The 18111-nt window shown below is 47.4% G+C and overlaps 1 protein-coding gene across 1 annotated transcript in view; it reads right to left on the bottom strand.

Annotated features, from left to right (window-relative positions):
- Window positions 1–18111, bottom strand: part of slc24a1 (solute carrier family 24 member 1) — a 54219-nt gene that overhangs the window by 19312 nt on the left and 16796 nt on the right. The window contains exons 5-6 of the mRNA XM_072277869.1: window positions 13107–13157; window positions 10162–10248 (exon numbers count right to left, since the gene is read on the bottom strand). Of these exons, the coding sequence (XP_072133970.1) occupies window positions 10162–10248; window positions 13107–13157 (138 nt within the window). The remainder of the gene's footprint in view (window positions 1–10161; window positions 10249–13106; window positions 13158–18111) is intronic.

Genomic DNA, 18111 nt, shown 5'->3' with positions numbered 1-18111 from the left:
TTTGGCAAGCTTTGTTGTGTCGAATGGCCTGCTCTTGTCGAAAACTTTCTAGCGTTCTAATGTTGCAAATGGACGTAAGAAAATGATGGACATTGAATAATTACATCATGTCTGTCTTTAAAGTTGAGACAGGAATTCTAAAGAAAAAGGCTCTTGGTTCCTTAACTGTTCCTAGGAGGGTATATCCTAACCACATACCAATGTCATCTCATGCCTCCTCTTTTTGACCCCCACTCCCGATATCTTCTACAAGCCAGTGTTTTATTTGTGTGCATGTTGCAGTTCAAGCTAATTTGATGTTAATTGGCAACCAGCGATCTCCCAGAGACAGTTGTTTGGGGAATATCAGATTCACAGGTGATTGGTGTCCTCTGGACTGGCCCTGAGACTGGACTGTGGCCTTCACTGGAACAAAGCGGGAGCTGACCCAGGAACCCCTGAAGCACATAGTCCACTGAGAAAAATTTGAATAAAATGCTTTTTATTTTGTTGTTTAAAGTTCAGAAGAATGGGGTGGGGGGAGGGATCTCATTGACCTATTGAACATTGAAAGGCCTAATCAGGGGTCCCCAGCCTTTTTAATGAATGGACCATTAAACAAAGAGTCCGCAGACCCAGGTTGGGGATCCCTGGCCTGGATAGAGTGGACATGGAGAAGGTGTTTCCTGGAGCGGGGCAGTTCAGGACCAGAGGATCCCAGGGTGGGAATCCCTGGCCTGGATAGAGTGGACATGGAGAAGGTGTTTCCTAGAGCGGGGGAATTCAGGACCAGAGGGCACAGCCTCAGAATGGAGGGACATCATTTTAGAACAGACATGAGAAGGATTTTAGCCAGAGGGTGGTGAATCTGTGGAATTCATTGTCACGGACGGCTGTGGAGGCCAAGTCATTGGGTATGTTTACAGCAGAGGTTAATAGGCTGTTGATTAGTCAGGGTGTCAAAGGTCACAGGGAGAAGGCAGGAGAGGGATAAATCAGCCATGATGGAATGGGGGAGCAGACCTGATGGGCTGAATGGCCTAATTCTGTACCTATATTTTGTAGTCTCTCATGGTCTTTTTGCCTCAAGCCTCTGCCAGACAGTACATTGCTGGCAGTTGCCTTGGGTTTGCTCTCTGTTTGCATCTGAAACAATGTTTGGAGTTCTGTGTCCTCAACATTCGCTAACCAGTGACAGGATTGAGGCTGTACTGCCTCAGTTTGTAGCTTTTCTATTTAATCTCCCCGGTGTTACACTCTCACTTGTCACCGGATGGTAAACTGCAGGAACTCCAGGAGCCAAGAGAAATAAGGGACAAAGGAATGAAATCTGATGTCGGCACTCCTATGCCATTGCAGGAAATGCAACTCTGCAACCTTGCAGTGTCTGGTTGAGATGATGCTTCCACAGCTACCAGGCAGGACAGCTGGAGCGTTTTAGACTTTAAGTTACAGGAGTCAACGTTCAGTGAGTTCTGTGTGATTGTACCTGACAGCCTAGTGTGACTGCAGTTCCTCGAAAGCCACTGTAAATAGTCCTCAGCTCAACAGAGACAAGCGGAGAGGTCAGAACCCAAGGGGGGTGGGTCTAGGGGCAGTGGTAGAATCACTGGAGGGGTGATGAATGGGAGAATTTTCACCCATAAGTCACAGGAGTAGAATTAGGCCATTCGGCCCGTCGAGTCTACTCCATTCCATCATGGCTGATTTATTTTCCCTTCTGCCTTTTCCCAGTAACCTTTGACACCCAACCTTTTGAGGAAACTATCAACTTCTGCTCCTAGAGGCAATGGATAAGACGAAAGTGGAGACAGGCCCACATCACACGTGAACTTGAAGAGCTGTGCCCTGCAGTGATACAGAGCCCATGCTGGGAGGTGACAGTAAGTTGTGCGGCTTTTTCTCAAAAGCATACTACGATGGGCAGAATGGTCTCTGTGTCACCTGTACCTTCCAGCCCAATTCACCAGAGGTTCTGGGTCACGAGGAGCAAGTGGCTGGTGGAGGTATTGTGTCTGGAAGAGGGTAGCAGAGCAGAGGGAGAGCTCAGAAGCATAAACGATCCTCGCAGAGAGGGAGCCATGATGTCTGCCTGGTGTGTGAGTGCCGCAGTGCCGCCGAGCAGAACGTGACATCAGACAGAGTCCACACGGACCCCGAGGCACCCTTCATTCCAGCAGATTCCTACAGATGTAGTGTGGGGATCTCTCTGACCGGTTGTATCATCGTCCTGGACAGGGGAGTCACTGGAGAAATCTGACGAGGGTTGTAAAGTCAGTCTGGACATCAGCCTCCCCGGCATCGAGAACACCCTCAATGCCTCAACAAGGCGGCATCCATCATTAAAGATCTGCATCGCCCCAGATGTGCTCTCTTTTTATTGTTACCATCAGGAAGACTTTGTTTCTCTTATTGTATTACTTATTTAATTAAACAGTTTAAATATATATATATATATATATATATATATATATATATATACTTACTGTAATTTAGTTTTTAGTTATTGTATATTGCACTGTACTGTGGCCGAATAACAACTAATTTTACAACAAATGCCAGTGGTATTAAACCTGATTCTGAAATTAAATATTTAGTGGAAAAAGAGAACTGAGTAGTAAGGTGATGTTCATGGGTTCAATGTCCATTTGGGAATCAGATGGCAGAGGGGAAGAAGCTGTTTCTGAATCGCTGAGTGTGTGCCTTCAGGCTCCTGTAGCTCCTCCCTGATGGTGACAGTGAGAAGGCAGCATGGTGATGGGGGTCCTTAATGATAGATGCCGCCGTTTTGAGGCATCGCTCCATGAAGGTGTCCTGGCTGCTGGGGAGGCGAGTATCCATGGTGAGATTAAAACCTTCAGCTGCTTTTTCCGATCCTGTGCAGTGCCCCTCCAGACCAGGCATTGATGCAAACAGTCAGAACGCTCTCCACTGTGCATCTGTAGAAATCTAGTGACACCAAATCTCCTCAAATGCAATTATATATATAATTATTTAATAATTTGACAAATATTTGATATAAATAGTGTGTATTTCTTATTGTAATTTACAGTTTTTATTCTGTATTGCAATGTACTGCTGCTGCATAACAACAAATTTCACCACATGGACAGGGTAGAGAGTTTAAAAAGGAGACCACCCTATACAGCGGGCAGCGGTCAGAGCGGGCAACGGAGTGAGTGGCAGCAGAGTGTAGGGCCTTGGCTCAATGGGCTTCGGCGGTAACGGGAAGAGGGGAGAGCGTAGCACCAACTCTTATTTTTCCCCTTTGGCGAATTGGCCCGGACAGACAGAGGAACAGCAGGGATCACACAGCTAACGATTTATAAAGTTTGTGTGTTTGGCAAGGTAAGTGGGTGAGTAGACTTATTTTTCCTTGTTTCATTCTTGTAGAATTAGGTAGCATGCCTGCAGGGTTAGTGCTTTGTTCACGGTGTCAGATGTGGGAATCCTGGGAGACTTCCAGCCTCCCTGATGGCCACATCTGCGCCAGGTGCACCGAGTTGCAGCTCCTCAGAGACCGTGTTAGGGATCTGCAGCTGCAGCTTGATGACCTACTGCTTATCAGGGAAAGTGAAGAGGTGATAGACAGGAGCTACAGGCAGGTAGTCATCCCTAGGCTATAAGGGTCAGAAAACTGGGTGACTGTCAGGAGAGGGAAGGAAAATGCCCAGATAGTGGAGAGCACCCCTGTGGCTGTCCCCCTCAGCAACAAATATCTTGTTCTGGATGCTGTTGAGGGGGATGACCTGACAGGGGATGCCTACGGTGACCGGGTCTCTGGCACTGAGCCTGGCGCTGTTGTGCAAGAGGGAAGGAGAGAGAAGAGGAATGCGGTAATCATAGGGGATTCCATAGTCAGGGGAACGGACAGTAGATTCTGTGAGCCTGACAGAGATACCCGCATGGTGTGTCGCCTCCCAGGAGCCAGGGTACGGGATGTCTCGGATCGGGTCCAGAATATTCTGAAGGGAGAGGGCGAGCAGCCAGTTGTCTTGGTACATGTTGGTACCAATGACATAGATAGGAGAAGGGAGGAGGTCCTGAGGAGAGATTTCTGGGAGTTAGGAAGGAAGCTAAGAAGCAGGACCTCCAGGGTAGTAATCTCGGGATTGCTACCTGTGCCACGTGCTAGCGAGGGCAAGAATAGTAGGATCAGGCAGATGAATGCGTGGCTGAGAGACTGGTGCAGGGGGCAGGGTTTCAGATTCTTGGATCATTGGGATCTCTCCTGGGGGAAGTATGACCTGTTCAAAAAGGACAGGTTACACCTGAACCCGAAGGGGACCAGTATCCTGGCGGGAAAGTTTAATAGAGCTGTTAGGGAGGGTTTAAACTAATTTGGCAGGGGGATGGGAACCAGAGTGATAGAGCAGAGGAGGGGAAAATCAGAAATAAATCTAAGATAGTGAGCAGTAAAGATGTCAGGAAAGATAGGCAGGTGATGGGGCAAATTTGCAGCCATTGGGATGAGTTGCAGTGCAATCAAAGCAAAAAGTACCAAATACTGGACTTAAGGTGTTATACTTAAATGCACGCAGCATAAGGAATAAGGTGGATGATCTTGTCGTACGGCTACAGACTGGCAGGTATGATATTGTGGCCATCACTGAGACGTGGCTAAAGGATGCACATCTCTGGGAGCTGAGCGTCCAAGGATACACGGTGTATCGGAAGGATAGGAAGGTAGGCAGAGGGGAAGGCATGGCTTTATTGGTAAGAAATGATATTAAATCATTAGAGAGAGGCGATATAGGATCGGAAGGTGCAGAATCTTTATGGGTTGAAGAAATCGCAGAGGTAAAAGGACCCTGTTGGCTGTTATTTATAGGCCTCCTAACAGCTGCAGTGATGTGGACTACAAATTACAACAGGAAATAGAAAAGGTTTGTCAGAAGGGCAGTGTTATGATAATTGTGGGGGATTTTAACATGCGAGTGGATTGGGAAAATCAGGTCGGCACTGGATCTCATGAGAGAAAATTTGTAGAATGTCTACGAGATGGCTTTTTAGAACAGCTTGTTGTTGAGCCCACTAGGGGATCGGCTGTACTGGATTGGGTGTTGTGTAATGAACCGGAGGTGATTAGGGAGATTGAGGTGAAGGAACCCTTAGGAGGCAGTGATCATAACATGATTGCATTCACTGTGAAATTTGAGAAAGAGAAGCCGAAATCTGATGTGTCGGTATTTCAGTGGAGTAAAGGAAATTACAGTGGCACGAGAGAGGAACTGGCCAAAGTTGACTGGAAAGGGACACTGGCAGGAAAGACGGCAGAGCAGCAGTGGCTGGAGTTTATGCCAGAAGTGAGGAAGATGCAAGACAGGTATATTTCAAAAAAGAAGAAATTTTCGAATGGAAAAAGGATGCAACCGTAGCTGACAAGAGAAGTCAAAGCCAAAGTTAAAGCAAAGGAGAGGGCATACAAGGAAGCAAAAATTAGTGGGAAGACAGAGGATTGGGAAGTTTTTAAAAGCTTAAAAAAGGCAACTAAGAAGGTCATTAAGAGGGAAAAGATGAACTATGAAAGGAAGCTAGCAAATAATATCACAGAGGATACTAAAAGCTTTTTCAAGTATGTAAAGAGTAAAAGACAGATGAGATTAGATATAGGACCGATAGAAAATGATGCTGGAGAAATTGTAATGGGAGATAAGGAGATGGCGGAGGAACTGAACGAGTATTTTGCATCAGTCTTCACTGAGGAAGACATCAGCAGTATACCGGACACTCAAGGGTGTCAGGGAAGAGAAGTGTGTGCAGTCACAATTACGACAGAGAAAGTACTCAGGAAGCTGAATAGTCTAAGGGTAGATAAATCTCCCGGACCAGATGGAATGCACCCTCGTGTTCTGAAGGAAGTAGCTGTGGAGATTGCGGAGGCATTAGCAATGATCTTTCAAAAGTCAATAGATTCTCATATGGTTCTGGAGGACTGGAAGATTGCAAATGTCACTCTGCTATTTAAGAAGGGGGCAAGGAAGCAAAAAGGAAATTATAGACCTGTTAGCTTGACATCGGTGGTTGGGAAGTTGTTGGAGTCGATTGTCAAGGATGAGGTTACAGAGTACCTGGAGGCATATGACAAGATAGGCAGAACTCAGCATGGTTTCCTTAAAGGAAAATCCTGCCTTACAAACCTATTGCAATTTTTTGAGGAAATTACAAGTAGGCTAGACAAGGGAGATGCAGTGGATGTTGTGTATTTGGATTTTCAGAAGGCCTTTGACAAGGTGCCGCACATGAGGCTGCTAAACAAGATAAGAGCCCGTGGAATTACGGGAAAGTTACATACGTGGATAGAGCATTGGCTGATTGGCAGGAAACAGAGATTGGGAATAAAGGGATCCTATTCTGGTTGGCTGCCGGTTACCAGTGGTGTTCCACAGGGGTCCGTGTTGGGGCCGCTTCTTTTTACATTGTACATCAACGATTTGGATTATGGAATAGATGGCTTTGTGGCTAAGTTTGCTGACGATATGAAGATAGGTGGAGGGGCCGGTAGTGCTGAGGAAACAGAGAGTCTGCAGAGAGACTTGGATAGATTGGAAGAATGGGCAGAGAAGTGGCAAATGAGTTATGCACTTTGGCAGAAGAAATAAACGGGCAGACTATTATTTAAATGGGGAGAGAATTCAAAGTTCTGAGATGCAATGGGACTTGGGAGTCCTCGTGCAGGATACCGTTAAGGTTAACCTCCAGGTTGAGTCGGCGGTGAAGAAGGCGAATGCAATGTTGGCATTCGTTTCTAGAGGAATAGAGTATAGGAGCAGGGATGTGATGTTGAGGCTCTATAAGTCGCTGGTGAGACCTCACTTGGAGTACTGTGGGCAGTTTTGGGCTCCTTATTTAAGAAAGGATGTGCTGACGTTGGAGAGGGTTCAGAGAAGATTCATTTGAATGATTCTGGGAATGAGAGGGTTAACATATGTGGAATGTTTGTCCGTTCTTGGACTGTACTCCTTGGAGTTTAGAAGAATGAGGGGGGACCTCATAGAAACATTTCAAATGTTGAAAGGCATGGACAGAGTGGATGTGGCAAAATTGTTTCCCATGGTGGGGGAGTCTAGTACGAGAGGGCATGACTTAAGGATTGAAGGGTGCCCATTCAGAACAGAGATGTGAAGAAATTTTTTTAGCCAGAGGAATTTGTTGCCATGGGCAGCAGTGGAGGCCAAGTCATTGGGTGTATTTAAGGCAGAGATTGATAGGTATCTGGGTAGCCAGGGCATCAAAGGTTATGGTGAGAAGGTGAGGGAATGGATCAGCTCATGATAAAATGGCGGAGCAGACTCGATGGGCCGAATGGCCGACTTCTGCTCCTTTGTCTTATGGTCTTATGAACATCGGCCAGTGAGACTAACCCTGATTCTGAAATTGTGATTGATCAGAAATTTTGTGAGAAAACTCCATTGATCACAATCTTCAAAGTGTGAAATGAGAGAACTTTCACATTTCATTCCAAACGGAGAAGGTAAAATTCTAACGAACTTCCCCCTCCAGCCCACCCCGGCACAGTCAAAGGAAAATTCCCGATTGCTGGGTCTCTACCCAGTCTGCAGCCACATCTAACACCCGGTCCCCTGCCTCAGTACCAGGGCAGTGAGTCAGGCAGTGACACCTTTGGGGAGGGCATCTGAGCCCAGTGACAATCTGCCCACATCCCTGCGGTTTTTATAGTGTAACATTCCTTTCAAAACTAAAACAACACACACAAAATGCTGGAGGAACTCAGCAGGCCAGGCAGCATCTATGGAAAAGAGGACAGTCAACGTTTCAGGCCGAAACCCTTCAGCAGGACTGGAGAAAAAATGCTGAGGAGTAGATTTGAAGGGTGGGGAAGAGGAGAGAGAATCACCAGGCGGTGGGTGAAATTTGGAGGGGGAGGGATGAAGCAAAGAGCTGGGAAGTTGGTTGGTGAAAGAGACAGAAGGCCATGGAAAAAAGAAGAAAGGGGGGAGGGAGGCGATGGGCGGGCAAGGAGGTAACATGAGAGGCGGACAAGGGGAAGGGAAATGGTGGGGGATGGGGGGGAGGCATTACCCAAAGTTTGAGAAGTCAATGTTCATGCCATTGGGTTGGAAGCTACCCAGACAGAATATAAGGTGTTGCTCCTCCAACCTAAGTGTGGCCTTATCCCGACAGGGGAGGAGGCCATGGATGAACATATCGGAATGGGAATGGGAAGTGGAATTAAAATGTGTGGCCATTGGGAGATCCTGTTTGTTCTGGCAGATGGAGCATAGATACCCAGCAGAGTTGTCTCCCAATCTACGTCGGGTCTCATCGGTATACAGGAGGCCACACTGGGAGCACCGAACACAGTAAATGACCCCAACACACTCACAGGTGAAGTGTTGCCCCACCTGGAAGGACTGAATGGTGTGAGGGAGGAGGTGTAGGGGCAGGTGTAGCACTTTTTCCGCTTGCAAGGATAAGTGCCAGGAGGGAGATCAGTAGGGAGGGACTAATGGACAAGGGAGTTGTGTAGGGATTGATCCCTGCAGAAAGCAAAACATGGGGGTGTGGAGGGAAAGATGTGTTTGGTGGTGGGATCCCATTGGAGGTGGCGGAAGTTTTGGAGAATTATGTGCTGGATGTGGAGGCTGGTGGAGTGGTAGGTGAGGACAACAGTGGAGGAGGCCATTGATGGAAATATCGGAATGGGAATGGGAAATGGAATTATCCCTGGTAGTGTGGCGGGAGGATGGGGTGAGAGCAGACGTGCGTGAAGTGGAAGAGATGCAGTTGAGGGCAGCTTTGATGGTGGAGGAAGGGAGGCCCCTTTCTTTGAAAAAGGAGGACATCTCGTTTGTTCTGGAATAAAAAGCCTCATTCTGAGAGCAGATGCGGCACAGATGGAGGAAATCTGAGAAGAAGATGGCGTTTTTACAAGTAACAGGGTGGGAAGAGGTATAGTTCAGGTAGCTGTGAGACCCCGTTGGTTTATAATTGACATCAGTGGATAAGCTGTCTCTGGAGATAGAGACAGTGAGATCAAGAAAGGGGAGGGAGGTGTCAGAAATGGACCAGGTAAATTTGAGAGCAGGGTGGATGTTGGAGGCAAAGTGGATGAAGTTGACGAGTTCAGCACGGGTGCGGGAAGCAGCACTAATGCAGTCGTCGACGTAGCGTAGGAAAAGTGCGGGATGGTCACCAGTGTAGGCTTAGAACATAGATTGTTCCACGTAGCTGACAAACAGACAGGCATAGCTGGGAGCCATATGAGTGCCCATGGCTACACAGTCTGTTTGAAGAAAGTGGGAGGAGCCGGTGGGAAATTATTTCGAATGAGGACAAGCTCCGCCAGACAGAGGAGAGTGGTGGTGGAGGGGAACTGGTTGGGTCTGGTGTCCAGGGGGAAACGGAGGGATTTGAGGCCTCCTCAATGGAGGATGGAGGTGTATAGGCAGTGGTCATCTGCAGTGAAAATAAGTTGATGTGGGTCAGGTAACCTGAAATCATTGAAAAGATCAAGAGTGTGTGAGGTGTCACGGATGTTCCGTTTGGGTAGCCTCCAACCTGATGGCATGAACATCGATTTCTCAAACTTCCAGTAATGCCTCCAACACCACCCCCCCCCGTCCCCACGTCACTATTTCCCATCCGCTTGTCCCTCTCTCATCTTATCTCCTTGCCCAGCCATCACCTCCCTCTGGTGCTCCCCCCCACTTCTTTCTTCCATGGCCTTCTGTCTCTTTCACCAATCAACTTCCCAGCTCTTTGCTTCATCCCTCCGCCTCCAAGTTTCACCTATCACCTGGTGTTTATCTCTCCCTCCCCCCACCTTTCAAATCTACTCCTCAGCTTTTTCTCTCCAGTCCTGCCGAAGGGTCTCGGCCCGAAACGTCGACTGTACTCTTTTCCATAGATGCTGCCTGGCCTGCTGAGTTCCTCCAGCATTTAGTGTGTGTTGCTCGGATTTCCAGCATCTGCAGATTTTCTCTTGTTTGTGAAAACTAAAACAATCTGAGGCAAGAAAGGAGACCCTACTTGTATCCCCAAAGGTGACAGCACCTTTTCCTTTCCTGTCCTGCCCTGTATCTGGTTATTGGCATCCTGTTCAACACTGGGTCTCTCAGACAAGGAAGGAGACCCGGCTTATAGCCCCGACGGGGACACCAGCCCTTCCTTTGCTGCCCTGTATCCGGTCATTAGCATCTCTTCACCTCTGGGTCTCACCTTTCATTCTGGTCTCTTGTTCAGCCTTTCTGCTTGCCCTTCCCTTGGCCATACTGTTCATTACTTCAGCCTTCTGCTTAAACTTCACTGCAAACAAAAGAGATGTTACAGACAGAGAAGGTTCTGCAAGGTCTCAGCTGACACTGAAAGATCTCCCCTGGAACCTCCTGGCTCCTGGGATGACCTAATATCCGATATGAGAGTGGACCAAGTGAAAGTGGAACTGATGGTCTGTTGTCACTGTAGAACCTCCTTAACAACAATGGTTTGGAAGGTAATTTGAAGGAACATGTCCCAGTGAGCCTGGACAAAAGATAGTGAAAGGCCAACCAAGGTCAGGTATCAAGTCAAATGATGGGCCGAGTGGCCTCTTCCAAAGCTGTCCAATTCAATGGTTTAGCTGGAAAGCTGAGGCAGCATCACTGAGCCCTGATATTTTCAGGACCAAGTTAGGAGAAGGAGGAGAGGGGCTTTGTTTTCTCTTCGGATGAAAATACAAAACTAAAATGAATATGATCCTGATCACATTCACCTTGTGAATCATTTCAACAGAAATCTAATGTCAGAGTTTAGGCTGACAATGATCAGCTTAAAAAAATCTCAGTCAGAGACTTTTCACGGGGCAGACATGGCTAATACAAGGGCACATGATTTTAAAGTGATTGGAGGAAAGTTTGGGAGGGGCGTTAGAGGTAAGTACTTTACACAGAGAGTGGTGGGTGTGTGGATCACCCCGGCAGGGTTGCTGGTAGAGGCAGATCATTTGGGACTTTGAAGAGAGTCTTAGACATATGAATGATAGAAAAGTGCGGGGTTATGTAGAGGGGAAGGTTAGGTTGATCTTCGAGTAGGTTAAGATGCTGGCACAGCGTCAAGGGCTGAAGGGCCGGTACTGTGCAGTAGTTTTCTAAGTTCTGTCATCAGTGACCTAACACCAGATAGCTCCTGAATTCTTCCTGACCCAGCATAATGTCCACCTGTTCTCATAGGCCGACACCCGCCTTCCCCCGGATTACCTGAGCCTTTTCACACATGGTACAACACTACGGCACAGTGCAGGCCTTTCAACCAATGATGTTATACCAACCTTTTAACCCACTCCAAGATCCATCTAACCCTTCCCTCCTACGTAGTCCTCCTTTCCTCTATCGTCCATGTGCCTCTCTGAGTCTCTTCGATGTCCCTAGTGTACCTGTCTCAATCACCACCCCGGCAGGGCGTTGCACACACCCACCACTCCCTCTGACATCCCCCCATACTTTCCCCCAATCACCTTGAAATTCTGCCCCCTCATATTCACCTTTTCTGACCTGGGAAAAGGTCTCTGACTGTCCACTCGATCCAGTGAACAGCCAATAGCAGTAACTTTCCAATGCTCCCTCTGGCACTTTCTACAAACGTGTAGCCACGATGACAAACCACAGGCTCTCCCTGTAACTGCGGCCATGAGATTTGCTGGAGGCTGGGGGCATGCCTGGACAGTGTTGTTCCTTCAACTTGCACTAGGCCTCACTGTTACAGCGGTCATAGACAGAGATCTGAGCAGGTTGGGGGATTAAAGTGGGAGGTAACAGGAGCCTTGGTCACCCTGTGGACAGTACGCAAGTTTTCTACACTGTCGCCTCCCTGCCTGTGTTTGGTTTCCCAGATCACTGTGAACACTGACTTCCGTTCACTCATCCAGAAGGCCAAGAGAATGGCTGCCGGCTTGGATCCCAGAATGGTGGGAAGGGAGGAGGTGAAAGGACGATACGGGTTATATTTGAATGTGAATAGTTTCGAGCAGGTGAAAGGACGTTATGGGTTGCGTACGAATGTGAACGGTGTCAAGCAGGTAAGTTATACAAAACAGGGAAGAGTAAGTGAGTGAGAGGATGAGGTGTGTATGAGGATGAGTTGAGTGAGTGTGGGGATGAGGTGAGTGTGAGGATGAGGTGAGGGAGTGTGGGGATGAGGTGAGGGTGGGGATGAGGTGAGTGAGGGAGGGGATGAGGTGAGTGAGGAAGGGGATGAAGTGAGCAAGTGTGGAGATGAGGTGAGTGAGTGTGTGATGAATGCTTGAGGTTGTGTGATGGGACTTTGTGTGATGGAAGAGGTGATGGGACTTTGTGCGATGGAAGGTAGTGATGGGACTTTGTGTGATGGAAGGTAGTGATGGGACTTTGTGCGATGGAAGAGGTGATGGGACTTTGTGTGATGGAAGAGGTGACGGGACTTTGTGTGATGGAAGGTAGTGATGGGACTTTGTGTGATGGAAGAGGTGGTGGGACTTTGTGTGATGGAAGGTAGTGATGGGACTTTGTGTGATGGAAGAGGTGATGGGACTTTGTGTGATGGAAGGTAGTGATGGGACTTTGTGTGATGGAAGAGGTGATGGGACTTTGTGTGATGGAAGGTAGTGATGGGACTTTGTGTGATGGAAGAGGTGATGGGACTTTGTGTGATGGAAGAGGTGATGGGACTTTGTGTGATGGAAGAGGTGATGGAACTTTGTGTGATGGAAGAGATGATGGGACTTTGTGTGATGGTAGGTAGTGATGTGACTTTGTGTGATGGAAGGTAGTGATGGGACTTTGTGTGATGGAAGAGGTGATGGGACTTTGTGTGATGGAAGAGGTGATGGAACTTTGTGTGATGGAAGAGGTGATGGGACTTTGTGTGATGGAATGTAATGATGGGACTTCGTGCGATGGAAGAGGTGATGGGACTTTGTGGGATGGAAGAGGTGATGGGACTGTGCGATGGAAGAGGTGATTGGATTTCATGTGATGGAAGGTAGTGATGGGACTTCGTGCAATGGAAGGTGATGGGACTTCGTGCAATGGAAGAGGTGATGGGACTTTGTGTGATGGGTAGGGGCAATGGCAATATTTGATGGGAAGGTTTGATGAGGGAAAGGGTGATGTCCACCATGATTCTGTGGTTCTTGAAGTTTCTACACTTACCCCTCTGCTCCCGGGACACAGAAGCCTTTACACTCCGGTCTGTGATCATCTCTACAGAATGAAATGAGCAATGTTCAGAGTGCCAGAGGAGAGGAATTGTTTTTGCAAGAAAATGGACCACCCTGAACTCTCCTCCCTCTGGACACCACACCCCGTGAATCACTCATCCACCCTGACCTCTCCTCCCTCTGGACACCACACTCTGGGTTTATGTTTCTGTTTGGGGCAGCATGGTAGGGTAGCGAGTAGTGGAACAATCTACACTGCCAGTGGCCCAGGTTTAATTCCCACTGCTATCTGTAAGTGGTTTGTACTCTGGGCACCATGCTGGACATTACTGGTCACTGGTCATCCCACTGGACATCACCAATACTGCACTGGGCACTGGGCACCACGCTAGACATTACCAGCACTGCAATGGACATCACTGGGCACCACGCTGGACATTATTGGTCACAGCCCCCCGCTGGACATTATTGGTCACAGCCCCCCACTGGACATTACTGGTACTTTATTGGGCACTGGGCACCATGCTGGGCATTACTGAGAACTTGTTGTCTATATCAATGATCTAGATAATAACGTTGTAAATTGGATCAGCAAGTTTGCTGATGATACTAAGATTGGAGGCATTGTGGATAGTGAGGAACGCTTTCAAAGCTTGCAGAGGGATCTGGACCAACTGGAAAAATGGGCTAGAAAATGGTAGATGGAATTTAAAGCAGACAAGTGTGAGGTGTTGCATTTTGGAAGGACAAATTAAGGTAGGACATACACAGTAAATGGTGGGGCACTGAGGAATACGGAGGAACAAAGGGATCTGGGAGTTCAGATACATAATTCCCTGAAAGTGGCGTCACAGGTAGACAGGGTTGTAAAGAAGGCTTTTGGCATCCTGGCATTCATAAATCAAAGTATTGAGTATAGGAGTTGGGATGTTATGGGGAGGTTGTATAAGACATCAGCAAGGCCAAATTTGGTGTATTATGTACAATTCTGGTCACCCAACTATAGGAAGGATATCAGTAAGATTGAAATAGTGCAGAGAAGATTTACTAGGATGTTGCCAGGTCTTCAGGAGTTGAGTTACAAGGAAAGATTGAACAGGTTAGGACTTTATTCCTTGGAGCATAGAAGAATGAGGGGAGATTTGATAGAGGTTTACAAAATTATGAGGGGTATAGACAGAGTAAATGCGAGTAGGCTCTTTCCACTTAGATTAGGAGAGATAAATACGAGAGGACATGGCGTTAGGGTGAAAGGGGAAAAGTTTAGGGGGAACATTAGGGGGGACTTCTTCATTCAGAGTGGTGGGAGTGTGGAATGAGCTGCCATCTGATGTGTTAAATGCGAGCTCACTGTTAAGTCTTAAGGATAAATTGGATAGGTACATGGATGGAAGAGGTCTGGAGGGTTATGGACTGTATGCAGGTCAATGGGACTAGTGGAATAAAGTTTCAGCACAGACTAGAAGGGCTGAAGGGCCTGTTTCCTGTGCTGTAGTGTTCTATGGTTCTACGGTTGTATGGTTACTGTACTGGACATTACTAGTCATCGGTCGCCATAGCAGACATTATTGGACACTGGAATTCATGCTGGACATTACTGGGTGTTAATTATCATTGGGCACTGGTCCCTGCACTGGACATTACTGGGTGCTGGTCACTACGTTGGATTTTACTAGCCACTGGCCACTACACTAGACAATATTGGGTACTGTTCACCATGTTGCTCGTTACTGGCCACTGGTCACCACACTGGACATTACTAGGCATTGTGCTGGACATTTCTGAGCACTGGCCACTGCACTGGATATCTCTGGGCACTGAGCATTATGCTGGACATCACTGGGCATGAGTGTCCATGCTGGACACCACTGACTACTGTGCTGGATGGTGCTGCCCATTACTAGGTACTGCCCCCTACACTGGATATCACAGGGTACTGATCTGTGTTGGTCATGGCACTGGACATGACTGGGCACTGGTCACCATGTTGGACCTCACTGGGAACTGGCCACTGTAGTTGTCATTGCTGGGCACCAGCCACTGTGCTGGACATTATTGGGCATTGGGCACCACACCAGACATCACTGTCACTGCATTGGACATTACTGAGCATCTGTCACTGTGCTGGACCTTACTAAGCACTGGTCACTGTGCCGGACATTGTCACTGGTTACCACCCTGGTCATTGCTGAGCATTGGTCAGTGCACTGGTCACTGGCCACCACGGTGGGTGTTGCTGTACACTGGGCACCAAACGGGAAATTATTGGGCCCTGGCCACTGCACTGTCCATCACTGAACACTGGACAAAACAGTCACCATGCTGGGCACCCTTGGGCACTATTCATCACACTGGATATTACTGGGTGCTGGGCACCACGTTGGACATTACTAGGTTGTGGTCACAACGCGGGACTTTACTGGGCACTGGGCCCTGCACTGGACATAACTGGGCACTGGGCACCACTGGGCATTGGTCGCCATGCTGGATATTATTGGGCACTAGTCACCACATAGGACATTACTGGGTACTGGGCAGTGGCCACCACGCTGGACATCACTGGTCACTGTGCTGGGCATTACTGGGCACCACACTAGAATTTACTGGGAACTGATTACTGTACTGGACATCACCGGACACTGCATTGGGCATTACTGGACAGCTGGCCCAGGCTGTTCTTGGAATGCGTGGACCGGGAAACTCCACCTGATTGAGGGTCGGTTGTTTGGATTGGTTGGGCAGCAGTTTGCAGATTCTAATGTTCAAGATCATCATATTGTGAGAGTGACACTTCCAGAGCAGCACGAGCTGGGGTTTAAATCATCCTCTCTACTGCCGTAAGCAAACATACGTTTGACCCGTCAGCTGCTGGCAACTCCACTGAAGAATCCTGCCCACCTTGTCCTGCTCAGCGTTGACGGGAAATGGCTACGTTTGTTCAGGGGAGGCTGCGTAAGTTATTCAAAGAGCTTTCAATGCCATGGACCAGGTTCACCAGCTCCTGACCTCAGGTGTTCAGTACATGAGCCAGGAGGGGGAGGAAGCCTTTTGACCCCTTTTCCCTGTTCCACCACTCATCCAGATCACTGCTGTGTCCCACAGCTCATCTAACGTACAGATATCTATATATCTAACGTACAGATGTCTATACATCTAACGTACAGATGTCTATACATCTAATGCACAGATATCTATACATCTAATGTATAGATATCTATACACCTAACGTACAGGTATCTATACATCTGATGTACAAATATCTATGCATCCAATGTACAGGTATCTATACATCTAACGTACAGATATCTATACATCTAACGCACAGATATCTATACATCTAACGTACAGATATCTATACATCTAACGCACAGATATCTATACACCTAACACACAGATATCTATACATCTAACGTACAGGTATCTATACACCTAACATGCAGATATCTATACATCTAACGTACAGATATCTATACATCTGATGTACAAATATCTATGCATCTAATGTACAGGTATCTATACATCTAACGTACAGATATCTATACATCTAACGCACAGATATCTATACATCTAACGTACAGATATCTATACATCTAACGTACAGATATCTACCTGTCTTGGCCATGAGTTTACCCAGTAACTGACATCTCCTACCTGGATAGAAAATTCTTCACCCTTTTAGAAAATGTACAGTATTTTAAAAATATACCCTTAACATATTCTTCACCTCTTTTTAAAAAGAGATGACAGATGTAATTTAATGCCAAGTGTTACATTGTGGTAGGAAGGACGATTTGGAGTAAAGGGCTAAGTACAGAGTGGATTGTACAGACTGGCTGAGAAAGTTTGGGAATATCAATGTCAAAGCAAGGATTCTGGGTTTTGTAAACGGGAGCGAGGACATGAGAAACCGTTTAATCCACTGGGTAACACACGGCAGTGTTCGAATTGCTAGTTAACACATGGTGGTGTTTAAATCGCTAGTTAACACACGGTGCTGTTTAAGCCCCTGGTTAATACACACTGGAGTTCAATCCACAGGCTAACACACAAAATATTGGAGGAACAGCAAGTCGAGGATCATCCATGGAGGGGAATAAACAGCTGGTGTTTTGGACTGAGATCTTTCATCAGGACTCGGCCCAAAATGTTGGCAGTTTGTTCCTCTCAATAGATGCTGTCTGACTTGCTGAGTTCTTTTGACATTTCATGTGTGTTGCTCAAGGTTTCCAACACCTACAAAATTTCAAACACGAGGAAATCTGCAGATGCTGGAATTTCAAGCAACACACATAAAAGTTGCTGGTGAACGCAGCAGGCCAGGCAGCATCTATAGGAAGAGGTACAGTCGACGTTTGGGGCCTACAAAATTTCTTAGTTTTAAATCACTGGATTTGGTTCAAGATCAATCGGCCTCTGAGGACAATCTCCAAATGGTGTCAGAGATGAATAGACTGGAGGAGGTGAGATTGTTTTTGGAACTGAGCTGGATGCCAGCGGATCAGACAGGGGGGTTTAGATTCCTGTGGATTGTGGACAGAGAGAATCTGTTCCCATTAGGGCCTGGGAATTCGGGATAGGGAATAAAGCTACTGGCAAAGTAGCCAAGAGTGACCCGGGGAGATACTTACCTGTCGAGTGAAGTAGAAATCTAAGGCTGGGGAATTGGTGGGGGCAGGATTCACGTGTGGCCTTCACAAAGAAACATCGATAAGAATTGATTTGTGGACCCATGGGAGAGGGCAGAGTGTGGGGAGTTGTGGACAGACCCAACAACACACTCGGCAGTTGAATGGGCGTCTCTGTGCTGAAACCGTTGTGTGGCTGTGTGGATCCAGTCCTCCCAGCCTCGCACTGACTCGTCGCTTGGTGTTAAACTAATTGGCTCTTGCTGTGATCAGCTTTTCCTCAAATCTGATTAAAACACAAGAACTTTCTTTCATCTGACACACTTTCCGTGACATGAACTGGTGATGGTACCACACCAGGTTACCAGGAAG

The sequence above is a fragment of the Mobula birostris genome, chromosome 14, assembly GCF_030028105.1.
Source record: "Mobula birostris isolate sMobBir1 chromosome 14, sMobBir1.hap1, whole genome shotgun sequence".
NCBI lineage: Eukaryota > Metazoa > Chordata > Chondrichthyes > Myliobatiformes > Myliobatidae > Mobula > Mobula birostris.
This window is presented reverse-complemented; position numbering and strand designations above follow the sequence as displayed.